Here is a 24,796-nt window from a genome sequence, read left to right on the forward strand (position 1 = left end):
TAGTAAGCGCAAACACCGCTAGCCTCTAGAGAATAGGCGCCGAAGATCATGCTACCAGATTGAACGCCCCGGGCGAGTTAGTAGACCCTCCTAGGTAGCTAGCCAGTCTGATGATCGCCTAGATAGGTTGCGGAATTGAATCCAGCCTGATAATAGTAGCGACCAGAATCTCTCGTTACACAGGGAGCCCCAAGCGGTCGGTAGTGTCGAACCCCAGGACGCGACTATCCATAACGTGGCGCCCCATTGATCGGGGACTGGAAAGAGAGAAAGACGATCAACCGGAAGACACTCTCTGCTTTCCACTGCCTTTCCTCTTTCCCCCCCCATCGAACTGAAGGAGACGGGCTGGAACCTGATGGTGGTAACACAGAGGGCGAAGCGAGGCTCCAGATGAACGAGATGAGACTTATTTACTTCTCCCAGGGCCCGGACAATGCGATAGGAAGGTATATACGGCCGGATCATTCATCAAATGGGGTGAGGTTGGTTGTGTCGTCATCCGTTCGATTGGGAATACTCTCCATCATGATTGGGGGCGAGCATTTATCTGCCTGCTGCTGTTGCGGTCATGGCCAGCGTCATCGTACATCCTTGTGTCTCGGGAAGTCATAGGATCCCGGAAGTGACTCTATTGGGCGATGCGTTCGAGATCCAAAACTAGAGTGTTCGTCAGGGTGTGGCGGAGGAGGGGGAGCAGCCAGGGAGTTGGGCAACCAATTGGACCAGGTGAAAACAGCATCAGTCTGCGCGGACCTATGGGGTGGAAAACTAAAAGAGCTGCCTTGACGATGCTGATGGTCATTGATAATACTGATGACTATACCGGAGGAATAGGGTAAAGAAATTAAGGGAAGTGGTCTTATGTGTGGAGTTGAGCCCACCGCCGATGTGCGAACCAGGTGGAGATGATAGTCCCGCGCATAATCGCATTATGGCCTCTCCGCGAAGAAGTTGATAATTGAGATTCATGCAATACGTTTGGTGGGTACATTGTTTTCATGATTCACCAGACCACTCCAGCTCTGTCAGTGGGCGCGTTTAATAATCAGGCGCATGCAGTTGTGTAGACAAGCTTCCGATTGATACCGAAGAGATTGTATCTCCAGATATCGCCGAGATTAGCGTCGTATAGAGCGCCTTACTATACTGCTGCACGCCTGCTTGGTCGTAGCTCCCTGAGTCAGCGGCTTCATTGGGATAATGACAGAACTTTCGGATCCACGGCTGGCACGAGGAGCAGCTGTCAGAATAAGCACGAGGCAAGGTCATCGTATGTTGCCTGTTCTATTGTCTTGGACTTGAACTTGAAGATCATCGTCATTGAATAGCCACTAAAGGAGGCGATGGTCGACTGATGACTGCGATCCTGAAATCTAGTGTGAAAGTGGTGAGGCTGGACCCGCCTCACTTTCATTCCCTTGAACCTTGGAAAACATGTCCTAGGAGCTCCGTATATCCCTCAAGAAGACTCGGACCCATGATTTGGAATCTCTTTACGTGGAGACGCCGTACTTTCTGCGCGTGCGTGGGGATCACGGCCCCCCAGGTCTGGCTTTAGTTTCTGACAGGCCCTAAAAGCGGCGCCGGCTCTTCGGACGCCGTTCTAGTGCACGCCGGGCTTCCCCCCTGTCACGCCCTACCACTTAGCGCTCCGCTGGTGCTGGTAGTGCGAATATTCCCCAAAAACCATGACAGAAAACAATTAAAAATCAAAAATTAGAACACATCTAACTCAAAACAAGACAAGGAAAAGGCATAAGATCAGACAGCCCGGTCACCTTGCGCTGCAGACCAAAGTTAGCTTGCTCCAATTGCAGTGCTGCAGATCCCCCCTGTTGCCCCGACAAGCGTGGCCTCGATTGGTCGCTGAAGGTGCACGACCTTCCCAGCAGGCCGGAAGGTGTGCGACCCGGCAGCTTAGCCAGGCACGGCACGATCATTGACTTTAACCATCGATTGAGCGACTTCAGTGGCTGTAGGGTGATCCTTGATCGGGATAGGACTAAGCAGAAGTCTGCAACAACCGACAGAAGTTCCTGCGAAACCTGGACCGTGCTGGGCGGTGGTAGCTGGATGGCTGCATAATGCAAAGACCATTATTTTCCCGACCTGGTTCTCCATACTTGGTCTATGCTGCTGGGACATCACGATTCGCTGTAATTAAGCATTTTGCTACACAATAATGCACTGATCGATCCACCATCCAGCTCCCCGGTGTCGTCTAATCCCAGAAAGCGGTTCTTCCCGTGGTCCTAAGCCGATCTTCGTAAAGTTCAGTGGCCATGGCGGTGGGTTTCCGTGGAACCGGACCGTAAAAGTAAGTACTGCTTCTTGCCTTGTTCTGGGTGTTCCTTCGGCTGCATCCAATTTACTTTTTTTTCTACTCCTTTCAATACAGATGGGCGTAGATCTCCCCGGCTTGCAAACCCGATCCAGAAGACTGGTACACGGTTCGGTGCATGGACCAGAAAACGATCACCCAAATAGCGTTTCGGAAGGGCTTAAAGTTGACTTTATGACTTTAAAGGCTGTTCGGGGAACTCGGCCCAGTAGGTGGGAATCAATCGATTGATCAATCGATCCATTGATTATAGAGCGAGTGGACGGATCCCCGAATTTGGAATGAGGACCAGGGATTTTCAGGTAGTGGTAGAAAATTGAAAAGCTGAGGTTAGCTCGGACGGCCTTAGTCCCTGACTAGTAGATACTAGAGAGGACTTAGAGGATCCATACCTGGGTCAGTACATGTGTAGTTAACTAGTTATGGGCCGTCCCCTCTTGGGACAATTAACCTTAATCGAATCCTCCAGGAAGCAATCAGAGGAAGAGCGGACAGTAAGACGAGGAAGTGCTGGCTGGGTTCATAAACGGATAGTGTGATATGGAGATGTAGACTAGATGCTGGAGAGTCGGGTTCGAGCAGGTACTTTTCAGCCCCGAATAGCCCCGCGCGCCTCGTGTCTGACTGATCTTCAGCACGATTGCAAAGTTCCTTGGCTCCAGACTTTTTTATTTTATTTTATTTTATTTTTTGTTTTTGATTTTTGATTTTTTTTTTTCTTTTTCTTTTCGCAGGAATGCGATGGATCTGAGGCGGCTCCTGTGGGGGCCACCATCGTAACTATGAAGTGATCCTAGTGATCCTCCTGTCTGTCGCCCACTCTAGCTCCACATGCTCTCTCACACACTCTCACTTTTCTGTCTCAGCACCATCCATCTTCCGTAACCTTCTCTCGCATCCTTTGGCCATCGTCCCGGTGGATTGGTCCGCAAAAGGAATATGAGCTAATCAATTAGTTCAGCAGAAGGAGCCATTCTGGGTTCGCATCAGTGACTGATACCGTTTCGGGACATAGTGCGTCCCATTTGGATGGATCAATCAGTTTTCCACTTTGCCGCGGTGGGGGATTTTTTTTAAAGGAGGAAGATGAGAAGGAGGGGGGAAATCCAAGGAAGATGATGATAAACAATGAACGAAAGAGAGTGGAATAATTACTAAACCATACAAACAATGATGCTTTGCTCTTTCCGCTTTCTTTCCGTTGTTGTTCTTGTTGCTGCTGCTTCTGCTGTGGTTGTCAGGTATTGAATTAGGCTCAGCCTGCCAATCTATTTGTGACCAAAACACACAAACATCCCCCCTACATATTAACCTAAATAATCGATCCAAATATGACATGATACAAATTAAGAAAACCCAAAAAAACCCCCCCAAGAATTAAAACAGAGGATTTAAATCTATTTGTTCATGAAATTCAAATGTTATCCATTCTCCACTCAAATTCGGAGAAATAAAAGTAATAAAATATTTTCAGAATAATTAAAAAAATGAAATTAGGAAAAAAAAAAACAAGCCACTGCAGGGAAAATGGCAGGAGGAAAAAAGGAAGAAAAAGAAAAAAGAAAGAAAAAAGCCCTCCTGCATCTGGTTTGATTGCTGGTTTAGTCTCTGCGTTCCCTCATTTCTTTTTTCTTCATCCCAGGGATTTCTTTCCATCTCGGTGGGCTTCGTTTGTTTTTTTTTCGCCCTCGTTTCTCGCGCGATCTAGTCATCGCTGATGTCTTATTCGTCTCTTTACTTTTTTTCTCGGGTCTGCAAGTCTCTCGGATGGGTCCATTATGCGCGCGTGAAGGAGGGTCTCTCAGCCTGTCTCTTGGGCTTCCGGTGCCCACTTGGGGTGGGTGAGAAGCGACAAGAGGCATGACTGACTGAATGAGTGAGCGAGGGACTGACTGACTACTGACTCGGACTGAACCTGATTCGGCCTGATCTGATTTGAGCTGACCTGACTTGATACTGGCACCCTTTTTCTTCTGTTTCATGGTTTCCTGCTGTCTATCCCGACTAACCTGATCGACCGGCCCCAGAGGCTTTCCAATAATTCCCTGCGGATCTTCCGGCCTGTTATTGTCCCATCAGTCTGGTTGCTCGATGCTATAAGTAATCCGTGCATCCCAATCCTCTCCCGGTCCGCTAATCCCCCACTTCTCCCCTCCTCGCTTGCCCTCATCCATCTTCTTCTTTCGTCGTCATCGTCGTTGTCGGCGTTGTCTTCTTCTACTTCTACTTCTTCTTCTACTACTACTACTTCTTCTTCTTCTTCACCCTCCTCATCTATCTCTTAAGTATTCAGGATCAGAAGATCCGAAGTTGTTCTCAGCCAGTACTGGTCTTCAACTGAGACCTGGAGCATAAGCATATCCCAAGTCCCTATCTTGTCGACCCCACTAGGTTCCTACTTCCTGGCATCACCCTATCAGTCTTCATTTTCGTCTTGTGGACTATCCTATATTGGGCTTTCTTTCCTCTCTCCGAGTGGGTTAGAAGTACCCCTCCTTTCGCTTGTCCTCCCCCCCGCCATCCCAGTCTTCCACATAGATCGAACCCGGGTTGTGCGATTCATTCCCAAACCAGGGTCAAACCATCGTTTAAGACACATTTCTGGCTTTTCTACAAGGTGCGCAAACCTCCATAGTAGACAAATATCCCCTGCAGGTATACCTCTGCATTCATGTGGGTTTGCGACGACTGATCGGTGGGTGACTATCTAGATCGCGTGCGCTGGTTGTACCCGCGTCCCTGCGCTGAAGTGAAACCGTGAGACCCTCCGCGCGCTTACCTGCGATTCTTGTTGGCTTGGATCTCAATTCCCTGCTAGCAAGAAAAGCCACCGAGCGAATAAGCTAGGGCATCCCACCTCCTACCTCAGAAACAGCCGATCGCGCCCTCCCGCCAAGCTGGAATCCTACGTGAGCCCGCCACTCTCCCCACTCGCGCATTGGTCTCTCGACCTCGATCCAGTGCGTGAGGGTATGGATGGCGAGATCCGGCGCATGAAGCAGCATGATCTTCACACCCGCTTTGCGACCAGAGCTGGCATGTCCCGCCGCGCGGCGGATCGCTTCAGACAGACTGGGGTGCCATCCGCACGGGGAGATCCCTCTCAGACTGCCGGGCGTCCTCGAGTGCCAACGTACATAGACTATGGATACACCGACACTTCCTTTCAGGGCGGTTCGCTGCAGGGGGATGAGTTGCAATCATACACACCGACGTTGCGCGACCAACAGCGCCAGAATCAGCCGGTACACCAGCCGTTAGCTCCTTATGACTCCGAGATGGTATACAACCTCAGCCAGCAGGACCCGGGACAAGCCCCGTACGAGCTCGTCCCACCATACCCGGCACGGCAATCTGCAGCGATGGAAGCACTGTCTAGTCAGTTTGGTGTTCCACAATATTTCCCAGCAAATGAACCGACGGCCACAGGGGTTCCGGCCATGGGTCCGCCCTACCTGTCATCGCAGCTCCCTTTGTCCGCTTATAACCAAGCCAGCGCCATTGGACGCTCGAGCGCTCCGCACGTCTTTCCCGCAGCTATGGCCGAACTGACTCCAGTGGGAGCGTCTGGACGTTTGGAGCAGCCTCCGTCGCCGTCGCAGCAACAACAGCAGCAACAACAACACCTACAAACACCGTCCCGGGTGGGGTCCGAGTCGACTGGCCTGAAGGAAGCGTATGCTCAATTCCAACGAGCATTACGAGAGACATTCGATAGTACGCGCGCCGGCCGATTGGTAGAAGCTAGTAGATCACTCTTGGAAATCTCCGAGTGGCTTGTGACTAATGCGCGGGAGCTCGGTATGTCCCCTTAGCGTTTTCACCAATCCCACGCCAATGGGTTTCTTACCCACCCTCCCCCCTCTTTAGCTCCTGGCCCGGACACTACCTGCATGCACCTAAAAAGCATGGTTCTTGATTGGCACTCTGCTTGACGCACACAGCGAGACCGGGGTTTGAGCGACTATATTGTGAACCTTGAGGCTAATTCGAGTCTATCAATAGGTATCCTTCGGGATGATCAAATGCTACATGCGGATCAACTACAACTTTGGAATGATTTCAATATATGTTGGCTAGCGGTATGCCAGAAGCAGAAAGATTTGGCTCAGGAACTGCTGCAAACCGGTCGTCAGCCGCCCCAAACTAGTCTTCTTAGTGACGACGCGATAGACAATATGGGTAAGGAGCTGATCCAGCTCTGCGATCGGATGGAGCCCCATGGGCTAGTTGATTACCAAGTAGGGATTTGGGAGGAGGAGATTCTTTCCAGTGAGTGACTCTCTAGAATTATTTCTTCCCATCATACCGTGGACGGTTTCTAACGTGCTTGATAGTCATGGACCAATGTCTGGATATTATCGAAGGCCGACCGGACGTCTTTCGCTCCCAGACCGCTTCGCGATGACGGGCTGGCAAATCCTAACCTGGGGGGGGGGGGGGTGCGCATAACCGGGTTGGATGCTGGACGGACGCCTAGCGAGACTCGGCTGGATCGTACTTTTGTGATGGTGGCGGGCTTAGGGCCCCTAACGCAGGGACTAGTAGTTTAGTCTAGTGGATGGGAGCAAAGCCAACCCGACGCCCAGCGCGGACTATCGATTGATAGATCGCGGCGTCCGAGTTAGCCTCGTCACGACTCGTGGCTCACGACTTTTCCTTGGTCTTCTATTTCCTCTTTCGTTTTCTTGACCAGGCCATCGGTAACCCCCAAAGTCTTATCCACAGTTTTGGATACGTCGGGCGTGTTCAGGCACCGCCCCCACTTCATGCTCGTCCCTCGTGTCAGATCATATCCCGGGCCAGGATTCCGCCCTATCGGCAGGAGGGATTCTGAGTATGACAGCTAATGGGGAAAAGAGCTGGGCGAAAAACAAAATAACTAAAAAATGCTGAGAAACCAACAGGGCACTACTTACTGCCTAGACGGTGTTTGAAGGGTTATGAACACTCCACACCTTTGTTTCGCATTTAGGGGGGCAAAGATCAGGTCGGGCGCAATGGGGTTTCAGGACATAGACCTGAACGGGGGTGTGAACTGCTTTACTTGGTTGGGATAAAGGTCGTTGGTGGCTGTGTGTGACGCTATGTGATGGCTTAAGTGCGGCTGAACTGGACCGGATCCTGCGACCAGAGATTCATCCTTCTTTCCATCTTCGGTCGAACCCCGAGGAGTGATGAATTGATGCCCGACGACGATGGACAAACAGGCAACTGACCGGGGCTGACGTTCTCGATTGTTCTACTGTTTCATTGAGCCCGAAATCACCTCAACAATTCAGGTGGATGGGATTCAATTCCTTGTACAATAGTGTCTTTTCTTTTTCATTTGTTTGATTTCCTTTGTATTAGTTTAACTTCGAGATACCCAACTTAGTAGTTTTAATAAACTCAGTATTAGTGATCCAGTCTAGTTCACAGCCCAACCATCCCACAAACTAAAGAACAAACATAACGACAAGGATTAGAGAAATAATAGAAGGAAAAAAGTACGCAAGATTAGATCCTGCAGATGCACCCAGCAAGCAAGCAAGCAAGCAAGGCAACATACATACATACATACATACATACATACATACATATGCAGCATGAAATCATCATCTAATTACAAAGTAACAAATACTACATATTTATTCATGCACGGTACTTCTTCAGCCCTTCGCTCATGGAAACGTCAAGAATTAATACTCGTCATATGTTCGCAAGGATTTGGACCCGGGAATCAGGGAATAGTTGCAGTAGTGGGAAACTCTAAGGGCTGGGTATATGCATACATGTAGTATTTACTTACATGTACTTTTGTGTTGTGTTCAGCTGGGGTGGGTAGGTGGGGATCGAAAGATATGGGGCTGGATTGGTGGGTACGGATGATTAGTAGGGGAGATGGGTATGGATGGATGGGTAGTTGTCGGTTGGGCAGGAAGTGGGATTTTGGGGCGCCTTGCTTCGGTAGTAGGATAGGAGGTGGTCACGGGTACTTGTTCTTTGGGGGTACTAGGAATACGAGTAGGTGGTTATGAAGTGAATTATTTATTGTATCTATTAGCCTTTGGGATGATTACATATTTATGAAGTACGGGGTAGACAAGAGAGCTTCTTGATAATAGAATTTACTACTAAGTATGGCTGAGTTGACAGGTACTACAATTCATCCCAATTATCGTATTTTTGGTTAGGGGTAGGACTTGGGTTATAGTAAGAGGAGAATAAGGCGAAGACTGGGCTTTCTACCTATTTACTATCTTTCTTAGTTGTGTCATCTTCGGCATGGATGGATAAGAAACACAGAAGAAGTATGTGGCGTTGTAGGCGTAGTAATTCCATAATACCAGCAATGGGGACTGGATTAGTCGCTGTCCCATCCCCGTGAAAAGGTCGCATATTCAGCCAACTTCTGTAGTACAATATCCCTACTACGCCCGGAATACTGAAGCCCAACCACCGTCGGTTTTTCTGGGCGTCCTTTAGTTAACAGTATAAGAGAACTTTGTCCCCAGCACAGGATCAACGATAGGATCCCGTAACAGGGCAGGAAAATGTATCATTCCAAATTGCCCCTGCGTCGTATATCCCCTCAAATGGCTCACGGAAAATTCGGTCAGTGATGGAAATTCGGATAGAGTCCTTAAAATGGCTGCCCACGCCCCAAAATATATTATAAAAGAGCGGAGGTGAATTTGGACCAAGGTCTGCTTGGAAAGAACACAAGGCTGAGCAGTCCATACAGGCGCCTATAAGTAGCAACAGCTCAGCTGGCAGGGTGCAAATAGGAAAAGAAACGGACCTTGACGGACTCATAATGATTGTTCTGAGGAAGGAGGAAGACTATAGGCGCTTCGGCAAGGCTGAGAGAAGTGTTATAGTAAGTTGTTTAGTACTATGGAGAACGTCCCCGCATCCTAGATTACATCAGCGGGGACAGGAGATCCTTCCTATTTAAGAGATGGGCTTAGAAGGGTCATTCATAGATTGTTGATATTTTCATCATCTCTATGCTTATTGCTGTTTCGAATCGGTTCTCAGAAGATACAGTATGGGGTTGTCCCTTTAGGCTTTTCGTGAGTGCATACTTACATACATCCAACATACCTAGGAGACATGAATTTAGAAAAAGTTTTAAGTGTATTTTACTAATTTGAACGTGGTACTCCCTCTAGACGAATAGAGAGGCGCACCTAGAATGCATCTTCGAGGGCTGCGATTTCCCAATCCAGCAGTAGTAAACACTTTACCACATCCGGTTAGCGGGGATCCTTCGGTCTAGATATTAGTCCCCTCCTTGCTCACTCAGCGACATGCGCACACGTAGCCTAGACATTCTAGTTCTATATATCTTTCGAAAGTTCTGACACCTGTTGTGGTGTCTGATGCACAAAGAAATTGTTCTGCTGCTGAAAATAGGTCTCTGATTCCTCCATCCTGACCATGTTGAGATGCGGAATCCTCAATCCTTGAAGAACAATACACACCTTACTAAGTCCCTGATTGGTGAACTCAAAGAGAGTAACTCGCGTCTGAACCGGTCAGGAAAGGCTCGCATAAAGCACTGGGCTCCGAAAGTGAAGACCGGTTGTATGACTTGTCGGTAAGACTTATATTTCTGCCGCTGGAACATGAGTTGTTGACACAAGCAGGATCCGGAGAGTGAAATGTGACGAGACAAAACTCGTGTCAGTAGGCTTCTCTGGCCGATTATAGTACAAAACATTATAGTCAGAGCTCGCTGACGGTTGTGACTCTGCAGTTGCCAGCGATGCTCTTCTACCGGAAGAAAGTGCGATGGCTACGATTCAGTCGCCCAAGAGCCGCCCACTACGGTCCTCGGCATGATACAGATGCCTTCCTATTGGGAGGTAGTATCAAGTAACCGCGTAGAACTGAGAGTTTTCGGTTCTTTCACTCAGTCACTACCCCAAATTTGGCTGGCTTCTTCGACCAGGGCCGCTGGGCTCGCAGATTGCTTCAAATGTCGCACCAGTACCCGGCCCTGTGGCATGCCATGACAGCGGTGGCCTGCATTCATCGAGACTTCATGGTCAACCCTACGCCGATTACCATGTCAAGGATGCAGGATAGCCCCGAGGTGAGGCTTGCGTTGCAACAGTGGAACAAATCCATCCAAAGTCTGCAAGAACTGCTGTCAGGACAGGCTTTAACTAAATTCGACAGACTGGTCATCCTGAGTGTTTGCATCTTATTTATTACCATGTCAAGTCTGCAGGGCCGTCAGTTGCAGGCTTTCGTGCACATTAACAGTGGACTGAAGCTAATTCATCAGTGGAAATTGGCGGATAGAGGTGAAGACCAGAGAGATGAGGATTCAGATCTGGATGTGTTGCTTGCCTTGTTTACCCAACTCGACTCACAAGCGCGCCCCTACCTTCCTAGTCTTTCAAACAACCTTCAATGGACGGACAAGCAGATCATTTTATCGTCGTCTACCACCTCCTTCAAGTCTCTGCTAGAGGCGTGTGTTGCCTTGGAGGTGAATTTTAACAGGATGATGCAAATATTTACCAACAATTCCATATATATTGATGTTCCAGATGCTCGGATGCAAATCAAGAAACAACGGTGTCTTCTTGGTCTTACTGAATGGGATACCAGGCTTGATAAGTATCTTGGAATAATACCGCAGCTAGAAGATGAGAGGCCTTTGAAAGTTCTCTATGTCCGACGCAGACTCGCACAAGTGGCACTGTCTATGGACCTGACTAAAGGCGAATTAGCTCACGACGACTTCGTCGAGGACTATGCATACATGCTCGAACTGATGGGCGACATACTAGGAGACCCCATTGATCCATTAGACAGCCAGCCTGCAAATATAGACCAGTCACAACACATGAGCTTCCATCTGGAGACAATTACGACGGAGCCATTATTCTTAATTGCACTCCGCTGTCGCGAACCAACAATCAGGCGGCAGGCGATCCGTCTACTCCGACAGTACCCAAGGCGCGAAGGCATTTGCGAAGGGATGGCAGCTCTTAAGATTGCAGAACGAGTGATGGAAATTGAAGAGGAATGTTTAACTAGCTCTGAAAATGCTTGCGCTAGTGGGAAGTGGATTTGTGAGATCCACCGAGTAACATGGCTACAATTCTTCCTGGTTCATGATCGGCAGGCGCGGACTGTGGTGCACACTCGGGAAGATCTGCTGCACGGCCGGCCAGGGAGAGAAATTGTGACGACGTATTGGTGATTGTTCTTGATCCATGAATCTGACCATAGATAGACGCCATACTGCACAGGCTACTGCTATGAGTGATGAGGAAGTTGAGATGGATGTAAACACAAATCCAGACCTACTATGCTACTGAGCAGTAACTACATATCACCAAATGACTGGATGACCAATAGAGACGAAAATACAAAACTTGTATTATCTCATAGCGACATAATCAAAATTACATATTACCAATGTATCAACAAAATTATCCATCCTCCACATAAACCCTCTATCCTCTTTCATACCCAGAATCTACTACCATTAATCTCTTCCCCCAATAGTAGTAACCAACCCAGCCCTAAAAGAAGCCCCAGGAACAGTACTCGAAGGAGCAGCAGTAGTAGTAGTAGACGACGACGACGACGACATAACACCCACACAAACCTCCGTATCAGGAACCAACCCCTCAAGACAGTTTCTCTTTCCCGAGAGAGCCGGATTCCAGGTATACAAATCTGCCATAGTGATGCCGTTGAAGTGCATGATGTCGTAGCAGTCGTCGTGACTATTCATACAAACCCATATTAGTTAGTCATAGTGCTGATTGGGGAGTGGGGGAATGAGGGTAAAATGGAGAGAAGAGTTACTCACATCGACACAAGCCACCATTTATTACAGTCCTTAGTAACTCCCGGTTGACGACGCGGACGGGCCGTGGGGAAGCTCATGGCAGTAATTACGGGCCTTGTTCGGGTCTTGGGGGTGCTGGGGTCGGCGACGCAGTAGTAATAGCCGTTCTATTTATTTGTGTTTAGCTCATGTGTTTCGTACCAAAGTAATAGATTGGGGGGGTTGGAGGTTGTAGAATGTAAAGGAAGAAGGGGAAGGGAAAGGGGAAAACACGTACCTCCAAACCATAGCATTGAACACCGACATCAGGATTCCACGCCACGAACTGAGCCTTATCGAACGTGCCAAACATTTCCACGATCAAGTCGCACGTATCACCATCGTCCATCTTGTACCAGGCTGTGCAGTTCTTGGCTGTGCCTGGCTTTAGCGGATAGGGTTGGTTAGTGACGGTGGGCGGGGCGGGGCGGTTGGTGTCGTTGTAGGCTGCGATGCAGTAGAAGTAGCCTGGGAGGATACCGGAGCAGTCTGCTTTCAGGGCTGGGTTCCATTCCAACAGGAGAGGGAATTTCAGCATGGGGTTGCTGGCGAGAATTTGGTCGCAGGTGTCGGACTGGTGTTTTGTTGGTTAGTGTTAGTGTGTATGTATGTTTGTGTGTGGGGGAATAGGTCTTACAGGCTGAGCTTCGTAAAAGGCAGAGCAGCTTGGGGCGAGACCGGGTTGGGTTTTGGTGGGTGGGTAGACGGATGTCTCCGTTGGGGTGGGACGCGGCGTCCAGGGAGTGGGATCGGGGACTGTGTCGTTGGTGGTGGGATAGATTATGGTTAGAGCGGGGCGTTTGATGCCTACGCACACCCAGTAGCCGGCGATGGGGTAGTCGCAGTCTGCTTTAAGATCGGGGTTCCATTCCAGTCTGGGGTTGTGTATGTTAGTTAGGGCTGACTCGGGTAGGAAGGAGGAATACTTACAGCTCGTCCATGGTAATGCTGTTGCCGTAGCGCTGGTAAATTGATCTGCAAGTGTCTCCTGGCGCAATCAGATGCCATTTGTCACAGTCTTTGGGCTGGCCGGGATGGGTTTTGGTCGGAGGCCATGCGGTGTCAATGGGGGTTATGGTCTGGTTGTATGAGGTGATGGGGTTGCGGGTTGAGTAGGTCACGTTGGTCGTGACCATTGTGCTGGGGAATGGGCTAATTGGTGGGCGTGAGCTAGGAGTAGGTGTGATAGAGGGCGAACGGGGGGTTGTTGAGGTCGAAGTTCTGGGAGTGGTGGGAGTGGTAAGAGTACTTGGAGTAGTTGGACTGGTCAAAGTAGTCAAACTTCTGGAAGGACTTGGAGCTGACGTGGGTGGGTTGGAAGTGGTAGAAGGTTTAGACGTGCCCAAGGTAGTTGAAGTGGTCAACGTGGTCGAAGCACTCGAAGTAGAAGTAGTGGGAACACTCGAAGTCGAAGTGGTGGGACTAGACGTGCTCGATGGGGGCAGGGCCGTTGTCAATGTAGTTGAAGTACCCAGAGTTGTAGACGGGCTAACAGTTGTAGTCACAGTAGTAGTAACTATTACCGTAGTCTGACCATTCGAAGTCAAGGTTGTGGTCAAAGTGAGCGTGGTGGTGAATGTGGTGAAAACAGTCGTAGGCGACAAACTAGTCGAAGTGGTCGACGTGCCGGTAGTCCACGTACTCGAGGTAGTAGACGTAGGAAGGACGGTTGTCGAAGTGATCCACGTGCCAGTAGTCCGAGCAGTAGAAGTGGTGGAGGTGGTAAGGGCAGTTGTCGAAGTGGTGGACGTAGTCAAAGTGGTTGCACTCGTTGACGTCGAAGCTGAAGTCGCTGTCGCTGTCACAGTCGAAGTCGAAGTCGGGGCAACCGGCCCAACGCCCACGCAGTACGCATACTCTGCCCAGAAATTGACCAAGCAGTCCGGAGAGACAGCCGGATTCCACTGTTGAAATTGCTGGGAACTGATACCAAAAGCCTTCTCGACTGCGTAGCAAGTATCACCCTTCTTGGCAGTATAAAACTGAACGCAGTTTGGGGCAATCCCTGGCATAGTAGGACCATGAGGACCATTTGCGGCCCGCCCAACACCCACGCAATAAGCATATCCGGGCCAGAAGTTGACCAGACAGTCCAAAGAGACAGCGGGATTCCACTGCTGGAACTGCTGCGGAGTGAGCCCGAATGCTTTCTCCACTGCATAACAGTAATCTCCTTTTTGGGCCGTGTACCACCGGTTACAATTTGCTGCAATGCCAGTCATGGTTGGGGCATGAGGAGCAGTGTCTGCAGATGTCGGTATTGCTACCGGTCCAACTCCCACGCAGTATGCGTAGCCTGGCCAAAAGTTGACTAGGCAATCACGGGAGACTGCAGGGTTCCACTGCTGGAATTGCTGAGGAGTGAGTCCAAACGCCTTTTCCAACTCATAGCAGGTATTACCCTTTTGGATAGTAAACCATCGATTGCAATCAGCTGGGGTTCCTGACATGGTTGGGCCATGAGGGGTGGGATCTGCTGTAATACCAGCGACATCGATAGCTGGGGATTGAGCAGCTGCAGTCCATAGCAGTAGCAGCAGGGCAGACAGCCATGTAGGAAGAGTACCCATTTTGGTGGATAGTTCCTGGTCGGTGTTGTAGTGAGAGAATTTGTAGGGACTGTAGGAGAGAAAAAAGGGAGGTGGTGAGGGAAAGAAAAAGAGAGGGAGGGAGGAGTAAAAGCAGTAGAATTTATGGCAGCTTTACAGAGGTAAAGTTGTGAGAAAGAGTGAATAGATAATGTGAAGCGGTGGTATTGAGCCAGAATCACGGGCTAGCAGGTAATAAATTGATTAACTACAACCTCTTTTTGCCATTCCCCACATTAACTTAAACTACATACTTTCAAATTCCTTTCCCCCAACAGTGAAAAAACATGTAAAGCCACACTTTCCGTCTCCTACCACACCCAATTGGCGAAGTGTGACTTCTAGGTCGAACAGCCGGCGTACATTCTGAATGTCGAGAAGTAAGGGCTCCTTGGATCGTTGTACAGAGTCCTTATTGGAATCCCATACACAGTAGTATAGAGAAGCTTCAAGCCATCTACATCTTCAACACTGGGGTCTTCTGTCTCATCGAAAATTGTCCCGTCCACCAAGGATATGACCACTGAATTGGCAAACTGCCCGCCCAGGTGAGAACCGTAAAGCATGATAGAGTCAAAATCAACGGTGGCTCTGTTTGACCATATTCCATGGGGAGACATGACTTCATCAAACGGCATAGGAAGGTAATCAAGACTTGGAAACCCAACGGCTCGGGCCGCGGTATAACTCCTGCAGAGACCATTTTCTCCCCAGATCTGCTCCTGTGACATTCCCTGGGTCAATTCTGTGAAACCCTTCATTTGGTCACAGTTGAAGGTGAACACTTGGCGTCCCGGTATCCAGTAATAAGGGTTTTGGTGCTCGTGATAGATCCCAAATGAGTGTGCGAGCTCGTGAGCAAAGGTAGCGACTCGGAACTCCTCTGAGTCCTTGTAGTACAAGGATACCCACATTGAAGGCTTCTGAGGGGCCGGATAATTGTTCGGATTCAGGTAGGACATAGTGGGTAAGCCAACATCTGTGGCAAACAACTCGGGGGTATCGATGACCAGCAACTGTTCATGTGGCGTGTTCTGGCATCCATCTGCGCCAACCTCCCTCACTTTAAAATCCTCAGGCAGCCCTGCCGCATACCATAATCTCATCGCACTCCGGAAGTAGTTATGATATTTTCTCCAGGTTGCCTCGCTTTCGTAGCACAGCTTAATGGTCTTGTCGGGCCAGAGGCGGCCCCAGGGCTCTACTGGCTTGACTGACAACCATTCGGGAAGCATGAACCGAGCATGCTCCCACTCAGGATGGCCAGCATTGACCGTGGGGAAAATGAGTAGTTGAAGAAGGAGAATTGGAAGGAGAATTGCCCACATTTTTGGAAGTGGCATGGTGTTCGAATGGTTCGAAAGGGTGAACTTGAGGAGGAGAGAGATATCGGGGCGTAATGGCAAGACGGAATGTATAGAAGAAGACAATCATAATAAATAGAGAATGTGAAAACACTTTCGGTCTCTTCAATATACTGGAAAACTGGTTGTTGGTTCACTACAAGCAATTCACAAGACATGCACGTGCCTGGATATTTGTTAAGCACTAATACACCTCATAGTTCGATAACTATTTGGAAGTGTCGATTAACGTGAGCTTTCTCAAATTTGTCAATCATGTCTGTAGGGTAAACAGTGTGAATTACTTCCAGAAGTCTGGAAAGTCACGTTGAACATGCAGATTTTCATATCATTCCAACCCTAATTCACAGTTCATTCCTGCACTCCTTCCATCACTTCTACAGCTTCACGATATTGTGGAGATAATATCTTGTTATTAGTCATTTTGAGCTCGCAGAAGCTTGCTAATAACACACTTAGACTAAACAGTCACACTTATTCTCCAGCGGTCTGGACATCCACGCATAATCTGCCCAATCCTATCATATTCCAACCGTCTTTTACAGTTCGTTCTTGTGCTCTCTAGGGTATGATGCGGAATAAACAGCTGCTTCAAACTTGAAAGTGACATCCATAAGCTAAACAGTCTTAATTATCCATTATTTATCTTGAAAATCCTCCCATAACATGCATACACCCCTCGAATTCTAGCCATCCTTCACAGTTCATTCCTATGCTCCTTCCACCACTTCTTCCACCCCAGAACGTCATCAACATCTCTTCTCCCAGCTTCAGGAATAGGATTGCGCCGAGCAGGGAAAATCCTTGATTTGTTCTTTCCCATAGCAGCCCCTAGAGCGTCGATCATAGTTCCATCATCCAAATCAATTGCCCAGACCATGGTCCCTCCAAGGCACCGCTTATTAGCATAGTCCATTTTCATCCGTAGTGTCTCTTGGTTATCTATGGAAACCCATTGATCCTTGTCCCAGGTTACGATGGTAACCGCCGCGTCTTTGTCGAGTACAAGGTCGGTCCCGCCCTTCTGAATGATCTTGTTGACCTCATACGTGGCCAGCACTCCCGGTGTGCCGGTACATTCGCCTGCTCGCGCCCCTCCAGAGAACTCACAGCCAGGCTTCTTGCACTTGGGATCCTTCATCGTGAAGCTGCGGCCATAGAAGCCTAGTCCAAGGTTAACTCTCTCCGGATTGATATTGTTGCGCCAGAGAAGCTCTAGGGCGCTGTTAATCTCCGTTAGATTGGTGTGTGCGAAGGCGTACGGTCCAAGCTGCTTATTCGTGGAGTCCCATGTGCCGTCTGTAAATCGGTCAGTGAGGCTAATTTGATCCAGAATCGTGGCCCACTTACGAATGTCATAAGACATGACGTTAAGGAAATCCACATGCGGCTCGAGATTGACAATATCGAATCCCCTCAGGTACCAGTAGGACGTCGGCTGCAGGACGTTAACATCATGCTTATCAGGAGGAGAGACAATCTTACCAGAGTGATGGAAATTCCATACTTCCTTCCTGTCTGGTTCAACCGTTCCCTCAGTCTCTTCACCAAAGTCACAAAATTGACATAATCCTCGGGTTTCCCGCCCCGTTCGTCAGTCACAGGGTATTCCCAGTCAATATCAACGCCATCAAACCGATTATTCTGCATAAAGCTAATCAGGGATCCGAAGAACGTGTCCTGAGCGGCCTCGGAAGCGGCCAGATCAGAGAAAGTGGTTCGAGTCGGACCCGGGTCATTGAATGCCCATCCCCCAATGGCAATCCACACCTCGAGATTGCTCTGTTGGCGCTTGAGTGCCGTCACGCCCTGGTACAATGACGCAGTGAGATTGTCCATGGCAGTGATGCGGAATGACTGAGGGTCGATTGAAGCGAATGCGTAGTTGATGTGTGTGTAGAAGCCGAGAGGGATATCGGCTGGTCCCATTTCTGTACGAAGCTGTGTTAGTGATGAGTTGAAGGAGTAGTCTCGAGCAACTCACTACCACATGGGCGTTCCAAGTTCCACCCCTCGTAATACCCGACTGTACGCTTTTGGGCACTGGTGCCGCCGCATTGGGGAGACACGACGGTGGCATCGCCACAGAAGTCCTTGGTGGTTCCTGTAGCAGATAATTAGGTGAGGTTGAGATGAACGATGAAGAGTGGGAACCCACCGCAGAAGCCGAACTTGCTACAACAAACATTTAGCGGACAAGTGGACGCTTGAGACCATTCTTTACCCCAACCAGGATCGCATTCGCTCTTGCGATCACAGTTCGAGGTGCAATTTTTGCCGCAGAATTCGGGACCAAAACCACAAAAACCCGAACCAGTGGAGTCACTATTCCAGTGGTCAGTAATGTTCAGATCGAATACAAAGTTTATATGGTAGGTGACTCACATGGGCCCACAGCATCCTATTTTACATCCTTTATCCTTGGCACACTTGTACCCATCATCACTGGTCGAGGAAGTGTGAAGGAGTTGGAAAGGATAGACAGGGTCAAGGTTCGACGGAAGAGCTCCCCAGGCGAGATTGTGCGCGAAGACAGCGCTAGAAGTCAGTTGCCAACCGAACAGGCAGAGCAGAAATGCCGGAAACACTGACATGTTGACAATGGTGGTTCGACAAGGTTGGTAGCAGAGTGGTTTCGAAGATGGGATATCGATTCGATGTCCATCTTTTTATGAAGGAAAGGAACAGTGATTGACCTGAGTTCGGGCCGATGTGTGTTCACGGGAACTTCATATTCTGCATGTCTTTCACTTCTCATTGAACTTCACGGTAACAGAGAAGGAATTTTCACTGTCATGAAGGATTATTATGGACATTTGTCAAGGTGGATCATGCTCGTGAATCGTGCTTGTGTGCTCGTGCGCTCGTGAATATGCCTGAATGATTTGAGATGATAGGTCTAGTTCCTGGCTCATGCTCCCTCGATATAAACTCGGAAATCTCCTCATCCAAATCTTTTCCTCCATCCTCCTGTTCTCTTCCATCCCATCCCCCAGCTCATCTTCGTGCAGTCCGTTCCAGGATGTTTTGGCTCATATTTCTGCTAGTGATTCTTGTCACTGGCAGTCCTGACATTAATACTCCTCCACATGATCCTCCCTCATCTGATCTACCCATCACAGACCTCACCTTCGTTCGCAAATGGGCAGCCATTGGCGACAGCTACACAGCAGGCATTGGTGCCGGTGATCTGTGGAGCGACAAAAAAGAAGACACCAAATGCTCCCGCTACGACAAATCGTATGTAGCACTTCTGAAGCATGTGTTGGGTCCACAAGTGACCAATTTCACATACACGGCATGCAGTGGCGCTCGTACTAGCGACATCTACAGCCAGGCCCAGGACCTTGATAAATTCCACGACCTCATAGTCCTGACCGGTGGAGGAAACGACTTGTGCTTGGTATGCTAGCCTCTCCGTCGTCTCACTATAGTGAGCCTCTAACTGACTACCTGGCCAGTCCGATATCATCACCACCTGCATCTTTCTCCCTTTTAATAGCGAAGAGGAGTGTCAGAAGGTCATTGAGTTGGCTCAAGATAACATCAAGTTTATCCTGGGGTACAACGTTCGCAGGATCCTCGAAGTCGCTGTGAGCAAGGTGAATGCTTTTGGCATCATTGTCTACGCTCTCTACGGCCAATTCTTTAACACGGAAACTGATGACTGCGAGAAGAATCAGGACTGGGCCTTCCCTGGTCTGGCTCCGTTCAATGCTTTGCCTTTGACTCGCGAGCGTCGCGAGAAACTCAATCAACTGGTTACTGACACAAACAAGGTCATTAAGAAAACCATCGATGATTTCGTCATGGATAAGGGAAAGTATTTCCCAAGAGTGCATATCCGTACTGCAGATTGGAATGACTTCATGAAAGACGGCCTCAAAGGACAGTACTGCGTGCCCGAATCAACAGGCAAATATCCCGATCCCATGCAGCCGAACTTGCATTTCTTCAAGCCAGACACCACCTATGAACGCCACACAGAACTGAAAGCGAAGCGCGACAACATCACCGACACCTCCTTCTCCTCCGCCGATACTAATGACACCCTTTCATCTTTCTACGACTCTATCCTCTACCGCTCTCCCAACCCGGCTGCAGCTGCCCTTTACAAGCTGAATCCCACCGGCCTAACCTTACCCCCAGGCTGCCCGGGTGACAAAGGTATAGGATTCGGGCTCCCCGACCGCTGGGGCAAATACTTCCACCCAAACGAGCTCGGTCACAAGACCATTGCCTCCTTCGTGCTAGATGGCATATATGCCGCACGGGCTGATTTCCTAGGCAAGAAAAACCCCATCTGCTCGCGCGGTTTTGAGGAGTTCCGATGCTGGCAAAACGACGGCCGAAAGGACTACGCAAGCGCGGACCTCCTAAACAAGAACTACAAGACCTACTGCAAGGAAGTAAAACCCCCGAAGAAAACAGCAAATTGGAAAGACGAGCGCTGGTTCCAGCAACTCACCCCAGAAACGCACAGCTTCAGCATCCAACTCAGCGACGGCGCCACTCACTTCGACCAAGGCCACTGCATGGAGTCCTTCGAACGTATCATCAACTCCTGCGATGGCAATGATCCGAAAAATCCGATGAACTGGAAATTCGGGGGTCGCTGGACTCGCGGGAGCTATACGTATGAAGTTAACATTGCGAACTCGTTCAAGAGACCTTGGCCGCCGACGAGAGAAGTTGGGGGGTTTTGCGATAGCACTTATAAGTTTTGGTACCAGAGGTATGATATGAGGGGCAGAGGATGGGCAACTTGGGATGCGGGTCAGGATACGCTGAAGCCGGCTATTATAAGCTGCGTGGGACACGGACTTACGGGATGGGACTTTCAGTATTTGGATCAACCGGACTCTGATGGGAATGAATGGGTGGCTAAATTCAATACGCCAATTCTGACGGGACCCAGATGCTTTGATAATAATAGAGTGCAGTTCAACGCTGGGGGTTTCACGCGGGGTTGTCATGGGGTGTTGCGACGTGATCCTTGAGGTCGATGAGGGGATGAATTAGGGTTACGAGTGAGATAGATAGTCAGCCGAAGGGTGATGGACTCGCTTATGTGACCGCTCATGATAATGAGAACATGTAATCTAATGTTAGGCAGAGAAAAGAGTTGGATTTATCTATTTTTTTCGATTATTCTTTGGGTTCTAGCTCTGAATCAATTGGCAAATATCGCTGTGTCTCAATAGTAACAAGTGTGATTACTGGGTTAATTTGGTAGCTACGGCATGTCGTCCCACTTCGTCCACATAATTATATCCCCACTCACTTTTGGCACCCGGAGTTTGAAGCCTCTGATAGGACACAAGGGATCCCTATGTATAAGCCATCAGATTCACGTACCTTGTAGTTAACCAATTGTTCTTGTTATTTTACGTTGCAGCGTATCTGTTCGGCTCTTCTCCTTGCTACTCACTCTGCACCTAGCCTTGGCTGCAAGGTGCTTCTGCTTTTATGAGATGCAGTCCATAAGTCGTGCAATGAAGCGCATATCCTTCCTTCGCGCCAAACCTCTCCAGCTCTCACGTTCACTCTCAACTATAACTTCCATTCCCCAACACGAACTTGTGGACGAGGAGCTCAGTCCTGGCTTCAGGCCCAAACACTACTGTCCTGCGAAACCCGGGGAGGTTCTTGCCGATCAACTGGGTACTCGTGCTATACAACCTAACTATTACCGCGCACCAGAGGTCATTCTGGGATGTGGGTGGAGCTATAGTGCCGATATATGGAATCTGGGTGTTATGGTAAGACATACATGCATTCAAAAAGTACGTGGTGATCATAAAGTACTCACGTTCTACAACAACAGATATGGAATATACTCGAAGGCACAGAGTTGTTCACCCAGGTACAGGATGCGGAGGGAACTTACCTCCCAGAAGCACATCTAGCGCAGATGATAGCCCTGCTTGGGCCCCCGCCTACGCCTAAGAAATTGCTTGTGATGTCGGAGTCCATGGCACAGGTTGAGTGGTCACCAGCTAACACTGATAAAAGGGGTAAGATATTCAAGAACAAAAGGGAATACTTTGGTGGGCCTTTTTTTGATGAAGAAGGTAATGATACCCTTTCCTTTATTTTTATATTATTTTTTTTCAACGGCATATATGCGTGTATCTCTGACCCTAATCCATATTACGGTAGGCAACTTCCTCTACAACGATTTGATACCCGCGCGAAAACTTGAAGATGCAGTCCCATCTCTAGAAGCGAGCGACAAGGAAGCTTTCCTATCTTTCATCAAACAGATGCTCACTTGGTTGCCGGAGGAACGAAAGACGGCTCGGGGGTGGATGGAGTACCCTTTCCTCAACGATTGAGGGGGAATGGGTGAGCTGGGTTAGTATTACAGTCCAGACATGGTGTCTGTTGCTCACTATTATGGGCCCATCTTAAGAGCAGCTCCATATACTCGCCTCGACTAGTTCATTGGGTTAGGGGATGTGCTCACGGTAAGGCAAGCACGCATCCATCAATTATCGAAGGATCAGAGTAAGATATACCTAAAGGGTATATATGACAAACGATTCTCTCCACGATACCGTACCGATCTGGAGGATCAAGCCGAATCGATTGAGACTTTCGGCATGGTTTGCTTTTGAACATGGTCTCGAGAGATATTACTTGGTCATACTGTCTCTTATGCCAGGTAAACTAGACATTTTCTGATGTGATGCGAAGGAATCAATGATATAGAGTGTATATTGTAGCGATGCGGAGTAGTAGTGATGTGCTAAATATATGAACCAATCAGATCAATCAGTCACACGCTTAAAGGAAAGTACCCGATAGCAAGGGAATTATCTAAGTGGTTACTACGGACTTAGTTCCCCCAGGTAACATGAACATGGAGTATTGCTGGTCTTGAGAAGCCATGATTTAAGTTGATGTACTAGTTTACATGTTACCTAAATGGTACTTTATTTACTTGATATCGTCATGTAAACAATCATCATAATAACGTTGTCAGCCGCAAGGCTGTAGGTTTGCGAGGCTGAACTTTATCTTCACATGTGTACGACTCGATATAACCGTATATGCTTGTAGTGAAAATCCTCATATCTGCGAATGGTTACTACTGCTGCTCCCGCTGATGATGAAATAAATCTTCCAAGATCCTCATATGCTTCGCAACTCTCAACTACAACTACTGCATAGCACGCATAGTAATCCGTACAATATGTACCTAAAACAATATAGACTAATAGCGAATCCGACCCTGAAGCAAAAGAAGAAGGAAAGTAAACTACAGTTTCGTCATGGCTGTCATCATAATCATAAGATAATAAGTAAGAAAGTATAACCCTCCTCCTACCCCAATCCACCATCAACCCAACCTATCTACCATACCCAGCAAGTAGATAAACCTTCATCCACAACTCAACTCCCCCTCAGATCTGGTCTACAAAACAGTCAGCAACCCTCACATCCCCAAACAAGAGTATAAACGGTATCAGGGAACATACTCAACGTCATACTCAAACTAACATCCGTATTCTCGACCATATCCGTAAACTCCTCGAAGCTAATCTTGCCATCACCATCCTTATCAGCCTCCATGATCGTCTTATCAACGATCTGCTGCAGCTGCACATCCTTGAGATTATTTCCGACCATCATCTTCAGCACGATGAACAATTCGCCATTGGAAATGTACCCGTCGCGATCGATATCGTATACTTTAAATGCGAAGCGCAGCTTCTCTTCTTTGTTGCCCTTGGAGCTGAAGGCTGATAACCCGGAGACGAATTCTTGGAAGTCGACGTCGCCGCCGCCGTCTTCGTCGAAGATGGCAATCATTCTATTTCATTTTGGTTATTTATCATGATCCCCATATATTCCATATTTGGTGTGGTGTTGTTGTTGTAAAGGTGGTATAGGGTGGCAAGGGAGGGGAATACCTCGTGGCGAGCGGGTTGGAGGAGACTTGAGGAAGGGAGAGGAATTCATCGCGGTCGATGGTGCCGGAGCTGTCCTGTATACATCGGCATTATGATTAGCTATAGAACAGGGTAGGGTAAAATAAGGTATAACGTGGAGAAAGGGGGGTGTGAATACCTTATCAAGCTTCATGAAGCGCTTGCGGAGACGGTCCACTTCATCGCGATCGACTGCCAGATTCCGATGATGTAGTCAGCAAGGCCGGACAACCCCGATTGATAATTGTTCACAGACGCGACCGCTACCCACAGTTGGAGGCGGACACAATGTTTTCGAAGAGCTGAGAAGTTCCGACGGAGCCCCTGCGTCTCCGGGCATCGTAAAGGGCCGCGTTGTTGGGTTCGCTGGAATGATCCATGATGGGGACCGGAATGTGGCGATCACAGGGAAGGAGAGAAGTAGAAGCGGCAACGGCAAGAACCACAGACTAGGTGGAGAAAAGAATAGTTTAGAAAGGAGAGAGGAAAGGGAAGCTTCCCACACCAATTCAATACACAGTGAAACTCTGGGGAGGGGAATGAAGAATCACGAGGGAAACAATAGTTAGATAGATTGATATCAATCACTGCAAGCAACGAGGTTCCCCCAGCCGGCAATTTGATATCGGGCAGCCCCGCACTAACCGGAAACGGACAGGCAAGCGAACCCCTGAGGCCGTGCGCCGGGCCAAAACAGGCCACCGCCGGGTGACATTGCAACG

The 24,796-nt window shown here is 48.8% G+C and overlaps 8 protein-coding genes across 8 annotated transcripts; 4 read left to right on the forward strand and 4 right to left on the reverse strand.

Annotated features, from left to right (window-relative positions):
• Positions 1 to 571: 571 nt before the first annotated feature.
• BO83DRAFT_406362 (uncharacterized protein) lies at positions 572 to 6,767 on the forward strand (the record flags this gene model as incomplete). The annotated part of the gene is made up of 5 exons (XM_025533878.1): positions 572 to 580; positions 1,447 to 1,511; positions 5,214 to 6,145; positions 6,350 to 6,616; positions 6,682 to 6,767. The coding sequence occupies 5 exons, from the start codon at positions 572 to 574 to the stop codon at positions 6,750 to 6,752; spliced, it is 1,344 nt and encodes a 447-aa protein (XP_025390440.1). The 3' UTR covers positions 6,753 to 6,767.
• A 3,010-nt stretch (positions 6,768 to 9,777) lies between these two features.
• Positions 9,778 to 11,596, forward strand: BO83DRAFT_460758 (dynamin GTPase; the record flags this gene model as incomplete). Its single annotated transcript, XM_025537222.1, has 4 exons — positions 9,778 to 9,929; positions 9,976 to 10,018; positions 10,089 to 10,197; positions 10,249 to 11,596. 4 exons carry the CDS (start codon positions 9,778 to 9,780, stop codon positions 11,547 to 11,549), a joined length of 1,605 nt encoding a protein of 534 aa, XP_025390441.1. The 3' UTR covers positions 11,550 to 11,596.
• Positions 11,597 to 11,837: 241 nt separating this feature from the next.
• BO83DRAFT_396679 (uncharacterized protein) lies at positions 11,838 to 14,755 on the reverse strand (the record flags this gene model as incomplete). Its single annotated transcript, XM_025533150.1, has 6 exons — positions 11,838 to 12,081; positions 12,168 to 12,313; positions 12,424 to 12,759; positions 12,823 to 13,060; positions 13,116 to 13,355; positions 13,551 to 14,755. The coding sequence occupies 6 exons, from the start codon at positions 14,753 to 14,755 to the stop codon at positions 11,838 to 11,840; spliced, it is 2,409 nt and encodes an 802-aa protein (XP_025390442.1).
• Positions 14,756 to 15,026: 271 nt separating this feature from the next.
• Positions 15,027 to 16,116, reverse strand: BO83DRAFT_460763 (uncharacterized protein; the record flags this gene model as incomplete). The annotated part of the gene is made up of 1 exon (XM_025537223.1): positions 15,027 to 16,116. One exon carries the CDS (start codon positions 16,114 to 16,116, stop codon positions 15,115 to 15,117), a length of 1,002 nt encoding a protein of 333 aa, XP_025390443.1. The 3' UTR covers positions 15,027 to 15,114.
• Positions 16,117 to 16,834: 718 nt separating this feature from the next.
• Positions 16,835 to 18,731, reverse strand: BO83DRAFT_460765 (chitinase; the record flags this gene model as incomplete). Its single annotated transcript, XM_025537224.1, has 6 exons — positions 16,835 to 17,436; positions 17,488 to 17,575; positions 17,623 to 18,068; positions 18,122 to 18,241; positions 18,296 to 18,462; positions 18,523 to 18,731. The coding sequence occupies 6 exons, from the start codon at positions 18,729 to 18,731 to the stop codon at positions 16,835 to 16,837; spliced, it is 1,632 nt and encodes a 543-aa protein (XP_025390444.1).
• Positions 18,732 to 19,128: 397 nt separating this feature from the next.
• On the forward strand, positions 19,129 to 21,137 carry BO83DRAFT_460769 (SGNH/GDSL hydrolase family protein; the record flags this gene model as incomplete). Its single annotated transcript, XM_025537225.1, has 2 exons — positions 19,129 to 19,540; positions 19,599 to 21,137. The coding sequence occupies exons 1-2, from the start codon at positions 19,160 to 19,162 to the stop codon at positions 21,135 to 21,137; spliced, it is 1,920 nt and encodes a 639-aa protein (XP_025390445.1). The 5' UTR covers positions 19,129 to 19,159.
• Positions 21,138 to 21,788: 651 nt separating this feature from the next.
• On the forward strand, positions 21,789 to 22,475 carry BO83DRAFT_293606 (kinase-like protein; the record flags this gene model as incomplete). The annotated part of the gene is made up of 3 exons (XM_025527110.1): positions 21,789 to 21,899; positions 21,965 to 22,211; positions 22,300 to 22,475. Coding segments are annotated over 3 exons (534 nt in total), but the record flags the coding sequence as incomplete, so codon positions are not given.
• A 1,027-nt stretch (positions 22,476 to 23,502) lies between these two features.
• Positions 23,503 to 24,767, reverse strand: cnaB (calcineurin regulatory subunit B). Its single transcript, XM_025526727.1, has 5 exons — positions 24,346 to 24,767; positions 24,214 to 24,266; positions 24,057 to 24,130; positions 23,622 to 23,956; positions 23,503 to 23,557 (listed from the first exon to the last, which is right to left on the reverse strand). Exons 1-5 carry the CDS (start codon positions 24,452 to 24,454, stop codon positions 23,547 to 23,549), a joined length of 582 nt encoding a protein of 193 aa, XP_025390447.1. The 5' UTR covers positions 24,455 to 24,767; the 3' UTR covers positions 23,503 to 23,546.
• Between the last annotated feature and the right edge of the window lie 29 nt (positions 24,768 to 24,796).

The sequence above is a fragment of the Aspergillus eucalypticola genome (genome assembly GCF_003184535.1).
Source record: "Aspergillus eucalypticola CBS 122712 chromosome Unknown BO83scaffold_6, whole genome shotgun sequence".
NCBI lineage: Eukaryota > Fungi > Ascomycota > Eurotiomycetes > Eurotiales > Aspergillaceae > Aspergillus > Aspergillus eucalypticola.

Bases quoted from the DNA above. Each gene is read 5' to 3' on its own strand.
- cnaB (XM_025526727.1), bottom strand. From the start codon at position 24,454: ATGGATCATTCCAGCGAACCCAACAACGCGGCCCTTTACGATGCCCGG. The intron at 24,267-24,345 runs GTGGGTAGCGGT...GGAATCTGGCAG, and splicing joins CATTGTGTCCGCCTCCAACT to TCGATCGCGATGAAGTGGAC. The intron at 24,131-24,213 runs GTATTCACACCC...CGATGTATACAG, and splicing joins GCTTCATGAAGCTTGATAAG to GACAGCTCCGGCACCATCGA.